The sequence below is a fragment of the Mustelus asterias genome, chromosome 22, assembly GCF_964213995.1.
Source record: "Mustelus asterias chromosome 22, sMusAst1.hap1.1, whole genome shotgun sequence".
NCBI classification, from domain to species: Eukaryota; Metazoa; Chordata; class Chondrichthyes; order Carcharhiniformes; family Triakidae; genus Mustelus; species Mustelus asterias.
In genome coordinates this window covers 25930336-25951079 of record NC_135822.1, presented here as the reverse complement: position 1 = coordinate 25951079, position 20744 = coordinate 25930336, and the positions used below count along the sequence as shown (strand labels likewise).

Genomic DNA, 20744 nt, shown 5'->3' with positions numbered 1-20744 from the left:
AGATCATGCAGACTACGTCACTGAAAGGGAGGGAATCTACCCTCCAATTCACCAGAGGCCAAATGAGACTCCTGTTTCTTTTTCACCAGTTTTACTTGAGCAGAAGCAGGGAAGCTATACCCATACAAGATGGGGTCTAAGCTTCTTGATCAACTACAGTACATCATTCTTATACCATTATGCAGATAATGGTCAATTTGCGTTTATCAATCACAAATTAACATGATTTCATACTTTAATACAGTTACCCAATCAATTTTCATACATGAATACAGTGATTATACTACCATTTTTACACTATAGCTACAACCGTCAACACTGAGTTACAATGGACAAAGAAGCATCTTGTATCTTTGTCAGAAAACTCCCACCCTGCTCAAGCAGGGTGGGAGTCTTCTGACAAAGATACCATGGTTCCCCACCATGGTCTTTGCAGCTGCATCTTGAGTCCTTATGATACAATTTTACTTGTACATTGTTATTAATCCTTACTTTCTCCTTTTCAGTGGCTATTGTTGATGAGGCCTATATTTGTTGCCCGTCCCAAATTGTCTTTGGAAAGATGGTAGTGCATCTGCTTTGAATTGCTATAGCCCATACGGTGAAGGTACTCCCCCTGTACTATTTATTAGGAGAGAGTTCCAGGGTTTTGATCCTGTGACAGTGAAGAAACTGACAATGTTTCCAAGTCATGCTGATGTGAGGAGGTCGTTTTCCAAATGCCTGCTGTCTTCTAGGTGGGAGAGCAGTAATGGGCAACCTAGGCTAACGAGTGGCCCTCCTTCATCTCAGTGGGTCACAAGATTACAATCAGGTTTGATCACTAACTATAACCCTATGAATAAGATTAAATACACCGAATATTTCACTGAATATTTCAGAAGATGCTTATTCATTTATATATTAATAGAACCACCAACTTCAAATGGTAAAGCAAAATGAATATTTACACTTTGGACTCTAAGGGAACGACGGCTCTCAAAGTCAATGTTGTGAGCAATCAGCACACATCTCACTTCACTTGCCCTTGCTTTACATGCGTATCACTTGTCATATTGGTAGGAAAAATACTACGTGGAAGGAAATCAGTGGAATGTGGCAACCCAGGACCCGGGTGTTACATGCGGCTATCTGGGTTCTGAGTGCAGCCCACGAGACATGATGTTGATCATTGCCCAAGCACAGGGTTGCCAAATTTCACAGGTACAGGGTTTGAAAGGCTGCTTTGTCCTGGATGGTGTCGCACTTCTTGAGTGTTGTTAAAGCGACATTCCTTCTGGAAACTAGTGAGCATTCCATCGCACTCCTCTCCTGTGTTTTTATATGATGGAAAGGCTTTGGGGAATCAGGAGGTGCATTACTTCGGAGCATCCACATAAATACAGTGCCCACAAAAACAGGTCAGTTAAGTTTCTGGGCAATGGTGGTCTCCAGGATGTTGATACTAAGGATTAAAGCCTGTTGAAATGTCGATACCAAGTTTGTTGAGGACCACAGGCATAAGGGTGGTGGGAGGTTGGGGCATGGTGACCCTTGGATGAGATCATGGATATATTTGGGAGACAATGTTGGGTTTTTACTGTAGTTTCTGTCCCCCCCCAATTAGTTGGGCAAATTTAGTCAGATGAAGACATGCAAGATACCTGATCTATGATGTACTGATGTCAGCTTAGTTATAGTTATCAGTGTCCTGTAAGCAAAGGGCTTGGGTCCTTCCTCCTTTTGTTCCTTTTTGCAACCTACTGTCAGTGAGGCATTAGAACAGGAGGTGAGGACAGGATTGGGTTCAACTTTGGCATTTTGATAGTCAAATATGTTTCCTGGGGGAAACAAAATGGCTTCTGCCAGTGTTGTGCCACTGTTCTAGCACATTACATTGCCAACTGCTGGATATATAATAGAGGATAAGTTCCGAATGTGTATACTCATCTCAGTTGCTACTATTATGCAAAGTATAAATACTGTATTGAAATTGCAGGAATCTAGTTTTATTTCGAGTGGAAATAAATTGAACTTTAGATTTTACATGTATTGAGTAGCTATTGTGGTGGGCACTGATCTGTTCCTAAATATAATTGTAGCTCTTCATCTGGTAAAATATACTTGTCAGCGGATTTTCGTTTGTTTTGGCTGACTTTTTACACATCGCGATGTATCACCTGGACTGTTAGGACAGTACTGCACAACTCGTGCTTGGTTTAAGATGCGAGACTTCGAATATTATGTTAAACTAAATCCTGGTTTGTTAGTTCTGATGGACATTCACAAACCCCCAGCGATATTTCCAAGAGTAGTGAGCTTTTTGGTATCCAAGCCAATGTTCCTCCCTCAACCTATAAAGAGTATTTGGGAGTTCCTTTAATGGGATTTTGCAGCACATAAAATGGTCGCAGCTTTTGCATTATAGAAATCTAGAATGGTTACAGCATAGACAACCTGCAATGTTTGCGCTGACTCTCTGCAAGAGCGATTCAGCTAGTCCCGTTTACCCACTGTTCCCTGTAAGCCGCAAATGTTTCTTTTTCAGATTATTATCCCATTACTGATTGAATCTGCCTCTGCTCCACCCTCGGGCAGTGCATTCCAGATTCTAACCACTTGCTGCACCTGCCACCTTCAATAATTTGTGCACATACACCCCTAACTCCATAGTTCTGCAGAAGGTCATTCAGATCTGAAAAGTTAACTCTGTTTCTCTCCACAGACACTGCCAGACCAACTGAATTTATACAGCATTTGCTGTTTTTGTTTCCGATTTCCAACATCTGCAGTATTTTGCTATTATTCACCCCTATGCTCCCGCACCCCTTTTAGAATTGTACCCTTTATGTTGCTGTTCCTGGTTCTTTCTACCATCTGTGGCACTTTTCACACAGTGGGAATTTTCTGTGCATAAAATGGTTGCAGTATTTGCACACCAATCACCACATAGAATCAATTACTTTGATGAGACATTGGAGACATAGGGTGCCACATAAATAAGTATTTTTGATGCAATGACACATTATTTGCTATGTGATAGTTTTTAATTGTCACAGTTGAAGCTTGCATCCTTTGGATTTACTGCAGTCTCTGTTCAAGACTGACTTCCTATTTTTTTTTTAACCACTGCCAAGTGAGTATATAAAAATGCAACAAGTGCTCCATTTATTTTTACACTGACTGACATATAGGCATGGAAAATTTTAGCATGAGTTAGCCCACGCATATGGGGATGGTCCCTTTCCTCCAGGATATGAAAGTGCCTTTTCAGCCATTTCGAGAATACGTGAGATGCTGGCGATCTCTTTCTCATTGTGTGAAAGTGACTGGCTGTCCTCTAGAGCCAGTTTTGCATATTCAACTGCCTGTAAGAAAAGAGACAACATTGTATTAAAGGAATGACTCTTTCTTCAGTACAATGCTTTTAATGGACCATCCTTGCCCTTATGAAAGCATAAGACATAGGAGCAAGAGTAGGCTGTACATTACCCTTTGGGCCTACTTTGCCATTCTGTAAGATTCTGGCTGATCATTTGCATCAATTCCACTTTCCTGCACTATTCCCATATGTCTTGTTTCCTTAATGCTCCCAAATCTTGATCTTTCGACTCATTAACTGATCCATAGCCCTAGGAGGTCAAGAATTCCAAAGATTCACTCCCCTCATGAGGGGAAATTTCTTCATTCATTGTCGTAAGTGGCTTATCACTTATCCTCAAACAACGATTCTTCATTCTAGACTCTCAAGCCGGGGGGCGGGGGGGGGGAATTCATCCCAATATGGGCACACGCATCATTAAAATATATGACAAAATTGATCATCAGCCTACTTATAAAGGGTGTGTATTGCATTAATGTTGTCAGTGTCAAGGCTTTTAAAGACAGGGCAATGTGAATTTTAGGATTTCTTTTGAAAACATTTCTATATCCTGATTTAACAGTGGTCAATAATCCTGTGCTAATTGTTGAACTAGTTTTTGTATAAAATAGGATAAGAAACAGACTGGTGACAAACCACTACCACATTGTGATGAGAACAAATGGACAATGAACCTGGATGAGTTATCAGCTATATTTTCACATGTTCCAGAGTTTAATGAATTTACTGTTGTTGTAACTACTGTTGCAGGAATTTGTCCAAGGGTGTTACCATGGTACTCAGAACCTTAGATTTCTTATAAATGGGATTGATTATAACACTAAACAGAGATTTACTTGATTATTTTTCTCCCAATTTTCACAATTATACACGTTTCTCAAATCAAAAGACTTAATTGTTTTAAATTAACATTTTCATGTGCCATCTGAAATGGATTCACCCTTTTTATGATTTGCATGAAAATTCCTGCACTGTTTTCCTTTGATACACTTTAAAGATTCATTAATGTGCTGATTCTGTACCTAATAAAAATGCAATTTTGACCTGAAGTAACTTTAAAACTTTCCTCTTGGTTTAGTTGTCTCGTTTCAGCTCAGATATAGACCAATAGGAATGTGATTGGAGTTCCTCTTCCCTCTGAACAAATTAAGCGCTTTGGGTAATCTCAAGACTCGTGAGAGACCTCCGATCCTTCCTAGGCAATTGCACTGTCCTGCATTCAAATGAGTACACTAAGTTTCCTTAGTTATTTGGGTTTCTAAAAAATGGCTCATTTTTGTTTGATGACCAATGCCTTCTTACTGATTCTAAAGAAAAGGCATCTGTGGAGTAAAGAGGCAAATGAACATCTGAGGTATTTTGCACACCGGAAACATGTCTGCTCTCTCTGTAGATGTTCCCCATCTCATCTCTCTGATTCTTGTTGAAGTACAGGTCCACAGGCACCACCAACTCCCTACAAAGTGGCTATTCCTAGTGTGTGAATTTAGCAGTGAATGATGATGTGTCAAGCCAAATCTTGGCTACATCTGCCCAATTTTTGATGAGATTTCTATCATTGGTTGGTGAGAGTCCAAACTTCTTCATTTGACTTGATTTATTATTGTCACATGTATTAGTATAGAGTGAAAAGTATTGTTTCTTGCGCACCAAATGGACAAAGCATACCGTTCATAGAGAAGGAAAGGAGAGAGTGCAGAATGTAGTGTTACAGTCATAGCTAGGGTGTAGAGAAAGTTGAAAACCAGTTACGTGGTCCAGCTGCTTCAACGGATGGAATCAACTGAATATCAGTTGTGGCTTACTTCACAGCACCCTTTATCTCTGAGTAACAAGGTTCTGGATTCAAGCATTGCAGGGAGGGAGGGCGATGGAGGGAGTGCTGCACTGTCAGAAGTACTGTCTTTTGGTGTAAAAGATCCCATGGCACTATGAAGAAGAGCAGAGGGGTTCTCCCCAGTGTCCTGGCCAATATTTATCCCCCAATAGATATCACAAGACATCATCTGGTCGCTGTCACATTTTTTGCTGTTTGTGTGAGTTTACTGTGTGCATTCTGACTGCCACATTTTCTACATGACAACAGTAACTAAACTTGTAAAGCGCTTCAATATGTATGGCGGTTGTGAAAGTGATTTAGTAAGTGCAAGTCTTATTTTTTATTTAACTGTAACAATAACCGACTAAAAATTTGACCTTCAGGTTGATTTTGTCCAGTACCACATTGAATAGTGTTTTTAACAATTTCTGTGCTCTTCATGGGATGTGATAATAATGTAATTGAAAGCATTCTCCCCTATATAAAAAATAGACTACTTTCCCAAAGGTACTAACCTGCATTAATGAGTTCTGGCAGTATCTTGACCCATGTGATCAATTCTTCTCATGAACACAGACATCAAATGTCACTTTGAATATGTGCTATTTCCAGTAGGGACGCTGAACCAGCTGAAATTTGGTAAACTAGTGCAGAATCAGAGACTAGATTTTTTTTCTGACTCGATATCATTAATGATGCTCTTACCCACCTTGCCATTGACTTTTATGTGGTACTATTATAATGCAATGGGACTTTTTATCTCCTTATTTGTGGCCTTTTTGAGGTTTCATTGCTTAGCAGTTTGACAAAAGCTTAACCTAGTCTTTTGCAATTTGACACAATGGATGAGTGCAGAAATTCATGGTTACAGTGTTGTCAACGACCAAGTTTATTCCGGCGACCATTTTATCATCTGTATATGTTACGCTTGCATCTCCTGAAAGGGCAATGTGAAGCCTACCTTTTTAAAATCCAAGAACAGGTAATAAAGCATGGCCAGGGTGTGAGCAATTTTTCCAATTTTGCCTTGTTTTGGAAGGTACTCCTGGTTCCGCAGATCAAAAACTGCATGCAGGATTTGAACTGCTTCTGCTTCCTGGGCTTCATCTTCAGGAGAGACAGAGAGGTTGTATTTAGAAATGGAATCTCGCACAAGTATTATGCAGACAAGCTTATGTAGCCATAATTCAGTGGGAGATAACCATTCACAAGAAGGGAAAACAGAATTTACAGAAACAATTTTGTTACGAAGCCCATTCATTCTGTGTGTCCCTGTGGACATTGTAACACTGTGTAAGGTACAGTATGTTCCAATGCTGGTAATGTGGTTTCTGCCTAGTGACGAGAGTGGGACCTGCTGTGAGTGTTGATAGGCTCCTTGGGTCAGTCATTTTTCTAGTTGGGGGGGGGTGTGGGTGGGGGTAGGAACCTGCTGTCCTTATCTATTCAGGCCTATGTGTGACTCCAGATCCACAGCAACGTGGTTGATTCTTAACTGCCCTCTGAAATGACCTAGGAAGCCACTCAGTTCAAAAGATGTGTAATAAATGCTGACCCAGTCAGCGACACACACATCCCATCAATGAGTAAAACAAGTTGGAACTCTGTCCATGTAAGCAGAGAAGACAAGGGATTATTTTCAGTCTTAAATTAAGAAGGGATTTTATGGAATGAACAGAGAAAGACTATTTCCACTATTGGTCTGTGAGTGATGAGGAAATATTTTAAAATAGTTACAGAATTACGGAAGAGGTTAGATTCAATGTCTGTTGTTATGATCTTGGATCAGACTTCCAAGATTTTGGTTTTGATGTGGCTAGGGACCAATAACCTTTTGTTTAAAGTAGCAGCATTTGAGATTAAACTCACGTGCCCAGAGAAAAAAGCCATAAGATTCCACAGGTTTTGAACAAACAAAAATAAACTTTACAAGGTCATAAAGATAAAACAATTTACATTATCTACCATAACTATAACATTCAGGGTTAATAAAAGGGACATGTCAATTAACAGGCTAACTGCGGTTGAACGCACCACACTGCACGATGAATGGCAAATGCAACTAATACGATGCCACAGATTTCTCAACAACCCAGCCAGTCATCAGTAACAGTGAGTCAACTAATCTCACTATCTCTCACAAGGAATTCAAGTCTTCACTTTCAAAGATCTGACCTTGGAAGTCTCTCAAAGTCACTCCAACTTGCACGGTCTCAATGATTGATTGCCCACCTTGCTGGGTTTCTGCCTCTTCTTCCAAACCTCCATTCCCCTGGATTCCTTGGTCTGCATTCCAGCACCAATTCAGAAGCACAACTGCAGCTTTTTGGTCAGGTCAAGTGGAACACTACCACTTCAAAGGGGTACCTTCACCCCAATGGCCACAGCACAGAGTCACCATTCTGCTGCCTCCTTTGGTTACCAGGACTTCCCCTGAGCTCTCTCCACTTAAGGTCTGCGAACCACAGTTCCTTTTCTGCTTGGAACCCTTCTCTCTCATCTTTCTTAACTGGAACTGCTCCCTGTTTCTTGTCTGGGACTCTCTCGATTACAGTCATTTTGGTGAAGTATCAAAACATTGTCAACCCCAGAGGAACTGTACCACACCAATAATTAGTGACCAGAGGTTTTACAGGACAAAATTAGAACCAAATGTAGTTTGATTTTATTCAGAGGGGCATAAGCTTTGCCTTCACATACATAGATACAGGCATACTTGTGGTCCCAAGAGATGGAGGTATCTGATTAATCAACATACTATTACATACCCAACACATTTTGATTTGATTTATACACTACTTATTATGGTGTCTAGCCAGCGACCCCCCCATATCACATAAATTAATAAACAAAAAATAATACAAGCAACAAATTCTTCAGGCCTCCATTCTCCAATTAAGAATTAAAACTAATTAGGAATTCAAAGTACACTGATGTGTGGTACCTTTAATTGTGCAGGGGTTAATTGGCATTTGAATGTATAGTTAGTGTGTGAGTGTGAGGATAGGACATAAGCAACTTAGGGCCCTATCCCTGTAACCCATGTATTTACCCTGCTAATTCCCCTGACCCTAAGGGGCAATTAGCATGACCAATCCATCTAATCTGCACATCTTTGGACTGTGGAAGGGAACCGGAGCACCTGGAGGAAACCCACGCAGACACGAGGAGAACGTGCAAAATCCACACAGGCAGTGACCCAAGCTGGGAATCGAACCTGGATCCCTGGTGCTGTGAGGCACTTTCTCATACTGGACATGCAGAAATATTAGACTATGATATAGAAACATAGAAAATAGGAGGAATAGGCCATTTGGCCCTTCAAACCTGCTCTGCCGCCATTCAATATGATCAAGGCTGATCATCCAACTCAATAGCCTGTCCCCCGCACCTCCCCCTCCCTCTCCCCCTCGCCCTCCCCCTCCCCCACCTCATATCCTTTGATTCCCTTTTGCCTCAAGTTTAACTCTTACTGCAATAACCCTACATGTAGGCTGGTGACTATACTACCTAGTTTAATGGTCATTACGGTTTGTTGGATACACCAAACCATTACTCTGTTCATTGCTTGGGCTGGCTGGTCAGTAATTAATCACTAATTTACAGGGGGAATATTTGACAAAATTTTAAAAGTACTCTCCAGTATCCAACCTCCTTTGTTGGAGGGATTGCCCTGAGGGGTAAACACTTTCTGGCACGTGGCTGGTTTTGCTTCCTGCCATTATCACAGTTGTGTGTGTAAATACTGTACTTTAAGGAAACAGCTAAATCATAGAACACGGACCAAAAACATCCTCCAATTCCACAATCATGGTGCCTGGTTCTGGGGAACTGATGCCAGCTTTCCACAATGTTTTTTGTATCTCCATCTCAACCAGTTCACCCAGGAAAGTGTTCCAGATATCGGTTACCTATAATGAAAATATGAATCATAATTCTGTTCAAATGTATTAGCACATTTAGCTACCTTTAATTATTAAAATATTTTTGTACGCTAACCAATAAATGTATAAGTGTTAGAATAAAAAATACCTCTCAATAAGGAACTGTAGGCCTGTTAGCCTAATGTCATTAATAGGTAAAATACTAGAATATTATTAGGGACATGCTAACAAGACACCTATAAAATCATCATATGATTAAGCAGAGTCAACACAGATTAATGAAAGGGAAGCTATATTTTGACACATTTGTGAAGAGATTTTGAGGATGTAATTGGTAAGATGAATAAAAGGGAACCACTTGGTTCTTTGGTACTGTATTTGTATTTGCATTTTCAAAAAGCCTTTTGATAAATTGCCACTCAAGGTGGCTACACTAAATTAGGACTCTTGGGATTGGGAGTATTAGCCTGGATTAAGGATTCTCTAATGAACGTCAAACAGACAGTCGGAATAAACAGGACATTTTCAGGTTAGCAGGCGATAACCAGTGGGGTACCAAATGAGGGGACTAAGTATGACGTATCCAAAACAAAATACTGTGATTGCCGTAAATAAGAAATAAAACAAAGCTGGAAATCATGATCAGGTTTGGCAGCATCTGTGGAGAGAGAAACAAAGTTAATATTTCAGGTTAGTGACCTTTCACAAACCTAAAATGTTAAATCTGGCAGCATCAGTGGAGTGAGAGACAGATCTACTGAATTGTTCCACCATTTTATGTTCTTATCATGTTATCCAAATTTGCTGACATTACAAAGTTAGATGGGTAAGTAAGCGATGAGCAGGAGGACACAAAGAGGCTGCAGAGGTATAGAGACATGTTGGGTGAGTGGGCAAGAACATGCCAGGTGGAATACAATGTAGCACGGTAGCACAGTGGTTAGCATTGCTGCCTCACAGCACCAGGGACCCAGGTTCGATTCCCGGCTTGGGTCACTGTCGGTGCTGAGTCTGCACATTCTCCCCCGTGTCTGTGTGGGTTTCCTCCAGGTGCTCTGGTTTCCTCCCACAGTCCAAAGACGTGCTGGTTAGGTGCATTGGCCATGCTAAATTCTCCCTCAGTGTACCCGAACGGGCGCCGGAGTGTGGCAATTAGGGGATTTTCACAGTAACTTCATTGCAGTGTTAATGTAAGCCTACTTGTGAAACAAATAAATAAACTAAACTAAAATGGGACAAAGTGTGAAGTTATCACTTTGTGAGAAAAAAATAAAAACGTTTTTTATGTGAATAATGACAGACTGGGAAATGCATGAATTCAGAGGTGCCCAAAAATCACAAAAGGTTAACATGCAGGTACAACAAGCAATTTGGAAGGTAAATGCCATGTTAGCTTTTGTTAGCAAGGGATTGAAATGCAAGAGTAAAGGAATCTTGCTACAATTATACAGGGCACTGATGAGGCCAAACTGGAGTACTGAGTGCAGTTTTGGTCTCCCCACTTATGGAAATGACACACTTTCCCTTGATAGAGTGTAACAAAGGTGCACTGGCCTTTATCCTGGGATGAGGGGGATTGTCCTGCGAGGAGAAATTGAGTAGACAAGGCTTGAAACATATATTGAAACATACAAAATTCTTAAGGGGCTTGACAGAGTGACACTGTCCTTGCCTGGGAATCTAGAATGGAGGATTCATAACTTCAGAATGAGGTCAGCCATTTGGGACTGAGATGATAAATTTCTTCAAAGGTTCATGAATCATTGGAACATTCTCTATTAGAAAGCTGTAGATGCTCAGTTATTGAATATATACAGCACGGAGCTCAATACATTTTTGGGTACTAGGGAATTAAGAGACATGGAGATAGTGTTGGAAGGCGAAGTTGAGATAGAAGAGAAGCTATGATCTCATTGAATGGTGGAGCTGGCTCAAAGGCCAAATGGCCTAATCTTGTTACTTCCTATGTTCACTGATTGCCTGTGCACTGAAACCCATGGTACCAAATTCATTTGCATAATGTAGAATCTAAATGGACACTTAACATCCACGCTTAAAATGTCACCATTTACACGCTTCTCTGGGAATTTGTGCTCACTATTTGTAGTCAGATATAGATATGTGGCTTTTTCTGCCCATTTACGTCAAGTACTCCCAGGTTAGGTAAAGGATAAATAAAGGTCCTGATGAGCTTCCATCCTGCAACCTCAAAAGAAGAGCGTGAGCTACATGAGTGTCTTGCTCTCCATCAGAAAAAGGTTCTTTTTTTTTCTTGTATGGAGAATTTGTTGGCAGTAAAATTGTAAGATTGAAAGTGGCCCAAAAATTAAATTAATGGGTCGTAGCCAGTTAGTGGGATTGATGTCCTGGTGTGGCTCTGGCTTGTTAGCATGTTTCACCTGGGTATCATATCAAGTGCTACAATTAGCATTGGCGCACCCTGGCTGAAGGGCACAGGAAATCATCCCAAGTTCCTCCTCAAGATCACCTGTCAGAAACCACCCAAACGTGTGTGAGGTGGGGCAGGATTGCCTTCAGCTGTGATCACCTTCTGTGGTTGAATAATTGCAAATATTAGTGTTCTTGAGAAAAATTACACGTAACAGCAAGAGACGAGTGTCCCCATGGAACTGTGCTCTAGCATCTGTCAAAGCCGAGCACAGAGGCAAGAAAATTGCCAATTGCTTAGTCCTGAAAGTATTGATCGTGGTGGGGTATGTGATACTGATTCTTACCTCCGAGTACAGCGAGTCTGCTATGTCCATCTTTTGCATCTTGTAAAACACGTTGGCCATGTGGAAATACCCGCCAGATGTGTGAACATCAGATGCACTAAACACCTGAGTAGCATGGTAAATCTGTTGAGCGTAAATTTCTACACTTAGTTTCTTTCAAATGGGAAATGAATCAGCTTTCATAGTGCAGCATCCATTCTTCATTGTGTTTTACCATAATATTAGGGTAGGCGATGGCCTAGTGATATTATCGCTGGACTATTAATCCAGAAACCCACCTAATGTTCTGGGGACTCGGGTTCGAATCCCACCACGGCAGATGCTGGAATTTGAATTCAATAAAAAAAATCTGGAATTAAGTATCTCCTGATGACCATGGAACCATTGTCGAATGTTGGAAAAACCCATCTGGTTCACTAATGTCCTTTAGGGAAGGAAATCTGCCGTCCTTACCCGGTCTGGCCTACATGTGACTCCAGAGCTACAGCAATGTTGTTGACTCTCAACTGAGCTCAGGCAACCAGGGATGGGTAATAAATGCTGGCCGGCCAGCCAGCGACACCCATGTCCCACGAATGAATTAAACAAAAATTACATTGAGGATATTTCTATTTTATTAGCAATAATATTTTATGTCTGACTGTTGGGCTGAAATGGCAATGGACAAGCAGAATGACTTCTAAAAATGTGATGCAATTTGAGATCTTTTGATTTTAAAAAAAATCATCCTGCCTGTGTCAGTCAAAAGGAGTGAGTGGATTTTTGATATGTATGGTGGGATCATGCACTAAACCCAATTACATCAGGACAAAACATCAATCTGCACATCTCTGAATGCACATAACTTTCTTACTCAGGGGTGAAGTGTCCACTACTGAGCAGGCAGCTTGCAGCACAAAAAACCCCCTAAATATAGGGTAGAAATGCAAATAGGTTAAGATATTTGGCCTCAGCATTTTCAACAGTTTCAATGATTCTCTCAACTAGACAAGGATTACTGCCCCGTGATCAAATATCTGCTGCCATTATCTCGGATGAGGAGTCCGTGTTACTCCCAGATCTGTGCTACTGTCAGCACTTTTAGAATGTGGGAAGGAGAAAATCAGAGGGGGGGGATTTGAAAGAACAACATGTCATATGTCGCGCACATGTATGCTGTATTTCAAATTTCAGAAGTCTACTCCATTCAACATCCGCAAAAGCTTAGCTGAAAACTCAGCTGTTCTCTGACAACTCTAAGCTACTTACATCATCAGCAAAGTACCAGAGTGCTTTCTCGTTGTTGCATTTGGCTATGTACAAGAGGCCCAAGTTTCGGTACAATTTATATTGGATGGCATTAACACACTCTGTGGTTCTCATCACTGTCCACTGAGCTTGAGAGAGGTATTCTTCTGCTTCATCTAACCGTCGAAGGCCTGAGCAACATTCAGAAGATAAAAACGTTACATTACTAATTGAACATTAATACAACAGTTAGTGAACTTATGTGTTATGTGCAAGTGTTCCGGGAGCCACATTCCACAGCTGCACTACAGACTGATGTGATGTGTACAGAACCAGTTCAATCCAATCCCTCTATTATACAAGGCAGCGTAGCAAAATTAGAGTTTCTGACCTTTCCAAGTTCAAAGTGTTATTATTAATAACATCTGGGAACCAAAAGACAACAAGCATATAGCATGGTGGTAATAAATAGCTGTGAGTAAGCATTTTAGATCAATTTAGTGCTGATTTGGAAAGTCATTCCCAATGGCGAGTCACAATTCAGGCATTGCTATGACCCCCTTGTCCAGAGCTAAAGCCAAGTCCCTTGTCCAATGACAAGTGTTTTAAAGTATTTTTAGTCTTATCTTTGATCTATATTAATTGTAGCTATGCCACTCCATCATCATTTCTGCTCCCCCACCCAAACCCCAGTCTCCTCCAGCATCAATGTCTCTGTTCCAACATCGGCAGGACTAAGGAGCCGGGAGGTTGCTGAGGAAGGAGGGCAGTTGGGCAGAGTCAGAGGTATGGGTTTTTGGAGCGGGTGGGGGGTTGGTGACAAAGAGGATGAGTAGGGTGGGGCTCTGAGACAGGTGAGCACGGTTGGGAGTGCAGGAGTCTTTCGACGCTCCTATTGATTTACAGGGCTGTGCTCCAGAACAGGCTTTACAGCTGCTGCTCGGTCACATGTGGGACCATCAACCTGAGCTCTCCCGAACTCATTCAGGTGGACCACAAGTTTCAGGTTTGAGTGCAAGTGGGTTTCCTGGAACCAGAAATGATGTTGAGGAACTCAATAGTGGTGAATGTGCAAATAACAGAAAGGAAAGGTTTGAATAACAATCAGAAAGTGCCTGGCAATGTGTATGGGCTGTAAAAAAAAAATGCTAGATCTGCCTGAAAATTAATACACAAGTGGTCAAATTTCTTCAGAATTCTTCCTCTCTGCAGTTTGATGGAGGTTCAATTTTTTTTTTATTTGTGGGACATGGGCGTCGCTGGCTGGCCAGCATTTATTGCCCATTCCTAGTTGCCCGAGGGCAGTTGAGAGTCTACCACATTGCTGTGGCTCTGGAGTCACATGTAGGCCAGACCAGGTAAGGATGGCAGATTTCTTTCCCTAAAGGACATTAGTCTGGGAAAGGATGTGTAGATAGTTTGAGTCATGTTGAGATCAAAAAGGAGGAGGTATTGGGGTTCTTGAGAAACATTAAGGTAGACAAGTCCCCAGGGCCTGATGGGATATACCCCAGAATACTGAGAGGCAAGGGAGGAAATTGCTGGGGCCTTGAGAGAAATCTTTGTATCCTCACTGGCTACAGGGGAGGTCCCAGAGGATTGGAGAATAGCCAATGTTGTTCCTTTGTTTAAGAAGGGAAGCAAGAATAATCCAGGTAATTACAGGCCGGTGAGCCTTACATCAGTGGTAGGGAAATTATTGGAGAGGATTCTTCGAGACAGGCTTTATTCCCACTTGGAAATAAGTGAACGTATTAGTGAGAGGCAACATGGTTTTGTGAAGGGGAGGTCGTGTCTCACGAACTTGATCGAGTTTTTTGAGGAAGTGATGAAGATGATTGATGAGGGTAGGGCAGTGGATGTTGTCTTCAGTAAGGCCATTGACAAGGTCCCTCATGGCAGACTGGTGCAGAAGGTGAAGTCGCATGGGATCAGAGGTGAGCTGGCAAGGTGGATACAAAACTGGCTCAGTCAAAGAAGACAGAGGGTAGCAGTGGAAGGGTGCGTTTCTGAATGGAGGGCTGTGACAAGTGGTGTTCCTCAGGGATCAGTGCTGGGACCTTTGCTGTTTGTAATACATATAAATGATTTGGAGGAAAATGTAACTGGATTGGTTAGTAAGTTTGCGGACGACACAAAGGTTGGTGGATTTGCGGACAGCGATGAGGACCATCAGAGGACCAACAGGATATAGATCAGTTGGAGACTTGGGCGGAGAGATGGCAGATGGAGTTTAATCCAGACAAATGTGAGGTAATGCATTTTGGAAGGTCTAATACAGATAAGAAATATACAGTAAATGGCAGAACCCTTAAGAGTATTGATAGGCAAAGGGATCTGGGTGTACAGGTACACAGGTCACTGAAAGTGGCAATGCAGGTGGAGAAGGTAGTCAAGAAGGCATACGGCATGCTTGCCTTCATCGACCGGGGTATTGAGTTTAAAAATTGGCAAGTCATGTTGCAGCTTTATAGAACCTTAGTTAAGCTGCACTTGGAATATAGTGTTCAATTCTGGTCGCCACACTACCAGAAGGATGTGGAGGCTTTGGAGAGGGTACAGAAAAGATTTACCAGGACGTTACCTGGTATGGAGGGCATTAGCTATGAGGAGAGGTTGGAGAAACTTGATTTGTTCTCACTGGAACGACGGAGGTTGAGGGGAGACCTGATAGAAGTCTACAACATTATGAGAGGCATGGACAGAGTGGATAGTCAGAAACTTTTTCCCAGGGTGGAAGGTATAAAGGAAATGTACGAGGCAGATTTTTTACACAGAGAGTAGTGGGTGCCTGGAACTCGTTGCCGGGGTAGGTAGTGGAAGCGGATACGGTAGTGACTTTTAAGGGCGTCTTGACAAGTACATGAATAGGATGGGAGTAGAGGGATATAGTCCCCGGAAGGGTAGGGGGTTTTAGTTAAGTCGGGCAGCATGGTTGGCACAGGCTTGGAGGGCCAAAGTGCTGTAATTTTCTTTGTTCTTTGTTCTAGTGAACCAGGTGGGTTTTATGGCAATTGACAATGGTTTCATGGTCATCAGCAGATTCTTAATTCCAGATACTTTTTTTATTGAATTCAAATTCCACGATCTGCCATGGCAGGATTCGAACCAAAATCCCCAGAAATGAATCACTAAACATGTAGTTTCCACTTAAGTTATGATGGCAGAAGAAATCCTGAGGAAATTCACCTTCCTAAGGAATTATGGAAGGAGCAGAAATGACTTTTAATGCATTACTTAAAAAAAAACGCAACCTTCCTTTCAATGGCTCACTGAGGATCCCATTATGTAATGATAAAACTCAAAATTCCAAGCTGAAATTGAAAAAGCCCAATACTGGCTAGCACCTTATTAAATTCACTCGCTAAGTCATTAAGCAGACCCACAACCATCCTCAGCAATAAACTGGGAGTTGTGACGTCTTGTTGAAGTTGTACAAGACATTGGTAAGGCCACACTTGGAATACTGTGTGCAGTTTTGGTCACCCTATTATAGAAAGGATATTATTAAACTAGAAAGAGTGCAGAAAAGATTTACTAGGATGCTACCGGGACTTGATGGTTTGGGTTATAAGGAGAGGCTGGATAAACTGGGACTTTTTTCTCTGGTGCGTAGGAGGCTGAGGGGTGATCTTATAGAGGTCTATAAAATAATGAGGCGCACAGATCAGCTAGATAGTCAATATCTTTTCCCAAAAGTAGGGGAGTCTAAAACTAGAGGGCATAGGTCTAAGGTGAGGGGAGAGATACAAAAGTGTCCAGAGGGACAATTTTTTCACACAGACGGTGGTGAGTGTCTTGAACAAGCTGCCAGAGGTCGTAGTAGAGGCGGGTACAATTTTGTGTTTTAAAAAGCATTTAGATAGTTACATGGATAAGATGGGTATAGAGGGATATGGGCCAAATGCGGGCAATTGGGATTAGCTTAGGGGTTTTAAAAAAAAGGGTAGCATGGACATGTTGGGCCGAAGGGCCTGTTTCCATGCTATAAACCTCTATGATTCTATGACTCTATAACAAATCATCGATCATAGAATTAGGAAAAATAATGAGGCAAGATCAATGCTACTCGTAGCATTGGCAGCACGGTGGCACAGTGGTTAGCACTGTTGCCTCACAGCGTCAGGGCCCGGGTTCAATTCTGGTCTCAGGTGACTGTGTGGAGTTTGCACATTCTCCCCGTGTCGGCATGGGTTTCCTTCGGGTGCTCCGGTTTCCTCCGACAGTCCAAAGATGTGCAAATTAGGTTGATTGGCCATGCTAAATTGCTCCTTAGTGTGTCAGGGGATTAGGAAGGTTACGACGATAAGACCTGGGTGAGATTGTTGTCGGTGCAGGCTTGATGGGCCAAATGGCCTCCTTCTGCACTATAGATTCTATGATGTGTCCCAGACCCACACCCACACAAATGCAAACCAATAGCTTTCACTATCTACTGTTGAGAAAATATTTCACAACAGTTAATATTTTGATTTCTCCCCTGCAGAAAAGTTGAAATTCATCTCATTTCAGTGATCCAATTTGCTCGAATCATTACCCCCTCCATCTCAATCAGTAGATCAGCAGCAACTCCCCTCCCCTCCTATTCCAACCTCAACATGCTGACCAGAAATTTCAGCGATCCCAAGAACCAGGGTTAAAACATTGGATGCCCAAGAATGCATAACTAATTAATTGTCAAAGACAAAAGTGGAGAATACTAGCAATGGACCATAGGAAATAGGCACAGGAGTAGGCTGTTCGGCCCCTCGAGCCTGTTCCGCCATTCAGTAGGATCATACCTGATCCGACATTCCTCACGTCCATCTTCCTGCCCTTTTCCCGTAACCCTTGATTTCCTTACTGATCAAAAATCTATCTCAGCCTTACATATACACAAGGATTCTGCCCCCACCGCTCTCTGTGGCAAGGAGTTTCAATGACTCACAACTGTCTGAGACAAGAAATTTCTCCTCATCTCCGTATTAAATTGGCGCCCCTTTATTCTGAGGCTATGCCTTCTGGTCCTAGATTCTCCAATGGGAGAAAACATCCTCTCAGCATTTACCCTGTCAAGCCCCTGAAGAAACCCACACGTTTCAATGAGATCACCTCTCATTCTTCTAAATTCCAATGAGTAGAATCCCAGCCTGTTTCACCTTTCCTCATAAGACAATCCCTCCATACTGGGGATTATCCTAGTGAACCTTCTCTGAACTGTTCCAATGAAATAATATCTTTCCTTTAAATAAGGGGACCAAAACTGTTAATAGTACTCCAGATGTGGTCTCCCAGTACTTTTTACAGTTGCAGCAAGACTTCCCTACTTTTATACTCCAACCCCCTTGAAATAAGGGCCATTATTCCATTACCCTTCCTGATTACCTGCTGCACCTGTGTGCTAGCTTCCTGTGTTTTGTGCACAAGAACCCCAAGTCCTATTATGCTGCAGCTTTCTGCAGATAATAACTCTCTGACCTTCCCTAACAATCAAGGTAAGAAACTCCTAGCTCTTGGACAAACAAACGGAACATGAATTCCTCCGACATACACTGTAGAAATTGATCGTGACTTCCTTCAACCCCGTGAGCACAAACCCCTTCCAATCCCTTGAGCTGGAGCTATTACAAGGGGGCATAACTATAGGGTTCGTGGTGGGAGATACAGGAAGGATATCAGAGGTAGGTTCTTTACGCAGAGAGTGGTTGGGGTGTGGAATGGACTGCCTGCAGTGATAGTGGAGTCAGACACTTTAGGAACATTTAAGCGGTTAATGGATAGGCACATGGAGCACACCAGGATGATAGGGAGTGGGATAGCTTGATCTTGGTTTCAGATAAAGCTCGGCACAACATTGTGGGCCGAAGGGCCTGTTCTGTGCTGTACTGTTTTATGTTCTATGTTCTAACACGTCTCTTCCAGCCTCTCACCTGGATGCAAGCCAGTGCCACCCATGCCCAAGCTGAAAACATCCCTTCTACAACAACCCTACCATGTGAGAAAAAAATGCCTTTCTCAAGGTGGAATTAGGCCCAGGTATATTGCAGAGCTTTTCATCCTCTGTTTCCTCATGGCGTCAGCTGTGGCTCAGTCAAATCCCATTCTAGGACCTGAAGAGAAATTTTCAATTCACAGTTTTTTCCAAATTTTCATTAACATTTGTATGAAAAGTGCTTCTGAAATCATGGCCGATTGGCCTGGCTCCATATAAAATGTTATAGAGTCATAGAGGTTTACAGCATGGAAACAGGCCCTTCGGCCCAGCTTGTCCATGCTGCCCCTTTTTTTAAATGCTCTCCTTGTTCTGGACTGAACCACCAGAGTAATAGTTTCTCTCTATTGACCTTATCATCTCAATTAACCATCTTAAACATTTCAGTTAGAACACTCTTTAATCTTCTTTGACAGTCTCACAGCGCGAGGATGACTTGCTTCCACTCTGGAGAGGTGGGTTTTGTGGTGGCTCCAATCCTGGAGCCGCAGACTTGGCCACCAGGCTTGGCAGGTGGTGTTTGATGAGGTGGTTGGGACGCTCTGGATTCTGCGTTCTCGTTCCATTGTTTATGCTTTGCCTCTGCGTGATCCACCCAGTGACACTTGAGGTGATTATGCATTCTAAGGCAAGCAATTCCCACACGTTGATGGGGATGCTGCATTTATTTAGAGAGGCTTTCAGTGTGTCCTTGTAGCATTTCCTCTGCCCTCTTTGTAATCGCCTGCCGTTGTCGAATAGAGTACTTATTTTGGGAGTCTTGTGTCAGGCATGGGGACAAAGTGGCCCACTCATCGCAGCTGGTCGAGGGTGACCAGTGCATCAATATGGGGGATATTGGCTTGGGAGAGGACACTCATGTTGGTACGGCTATCCTGCCAGTGGATTTGCAGGATTTTGTGGAGGCAATGTTGGTGATATCTCTCCAGGGATTTGAGATGTCTGCTGTACGTCGTCCATGTTTCTGATTCATACAGGAGGGTGGGAACCACGGCTGTTCTGTAGATGAGCTTGGTGCTGGATTTGAGATCTTGGTCTTCAAACGCTCTGTTCCCCAGGCATCCGAAGACTGCACTGGCGCATTGAAGTCAATGTTGGATTTCACTGTCGATGTCTGTCCGTGCCGAGAGGAAGCTCCCTAGATGTGGGAAATTATCCACATTGTCCAAGGGCTCACCGTGGATCTTGATGGTCAGGGAGCAATTTTGTGTGGCAGGAGTGGGCTGGTAGAGAACCTTTGTCTTCCGGATGTTTAGTCTTAGGCCCAATTTCTCATATGCCACAGTGAATGCATAGCCGGTGGTTTGTAGTTCAGCCTCTGAATGTGCGCGCACACATGCATCATCTGCGTACTGCAGCTCATTGACAGAAGTTGGGGTGATCTTGATTCTGGCCTGGGGGCATTGGAGATCGAATAGTTTCCTGTTTGTCTGGTAGATTAGCTCCACTCCAGCTGGGAGATTCAAGGTGATGGGGTGGAGTGTTGCTTGAGGAAGATGGAGAAGAGCGTTGGTGCAATGACGCAGCCCTGTTTGACCCCAGTTTGCACTTGCATTGGGTCTGTAGTGGTTCTGTTGGTGAGGATCATGGCTTGCATGTCATTGTGGAGCAGGCAGAGAATGGTGACGAATTTATGTGGGCAGCAGTGCAGTGAATAGTGTCCCTGCCTCTGAACCAGAAGCTCCAAGTTTGAGTCCCAGTCCAGGACTTGCTAACGACAGAAGTTGTGTTCATGATGTAGCCAAAC

The 20744-nt window shown here is 42.6% G+C and overlaps 1 protein-coding gene across 1 annotated transcript in view; it reads right to left on the bottom strand.

Annotated features, from left to right (window-relative positions):
- Positions 1 to 3010: 3010 nt before the first annotated feature.
- zmynd12 (zinc finger, MYND-type containing 12) overlaps positions 3011 to 20744 on the bottom strand; it is a 30425-nt gene continuing 12691 nt past the window's right edge. Inside the window, exons 4-8 of the mRNA XM_078239029.1 lie at positions 13048 to 13217; positions 11800 to 11922; positions 8965 to 9091; positions 6142 to 6287; positions 3011 to 3347 (exon numbers count right to left, since the gene is read on the bottom strand). Coding sequence (XP_078095155.1) covers positions 3186 to 3347; positions 6142 to 6287; positions 8965 to 9091; positions 11800 to 11922; positions 13048 to 13217 — 728 coding nt within the window. The 3' untranslated portion in view covers positions 3011 to 3185. The remainder of the gene's footprint in view (positions 3348 to 6141; positions 6288 to 8964; positions 9092 to 11799; positions 11923 to 13047; positions 13218 to 20744) is intronic.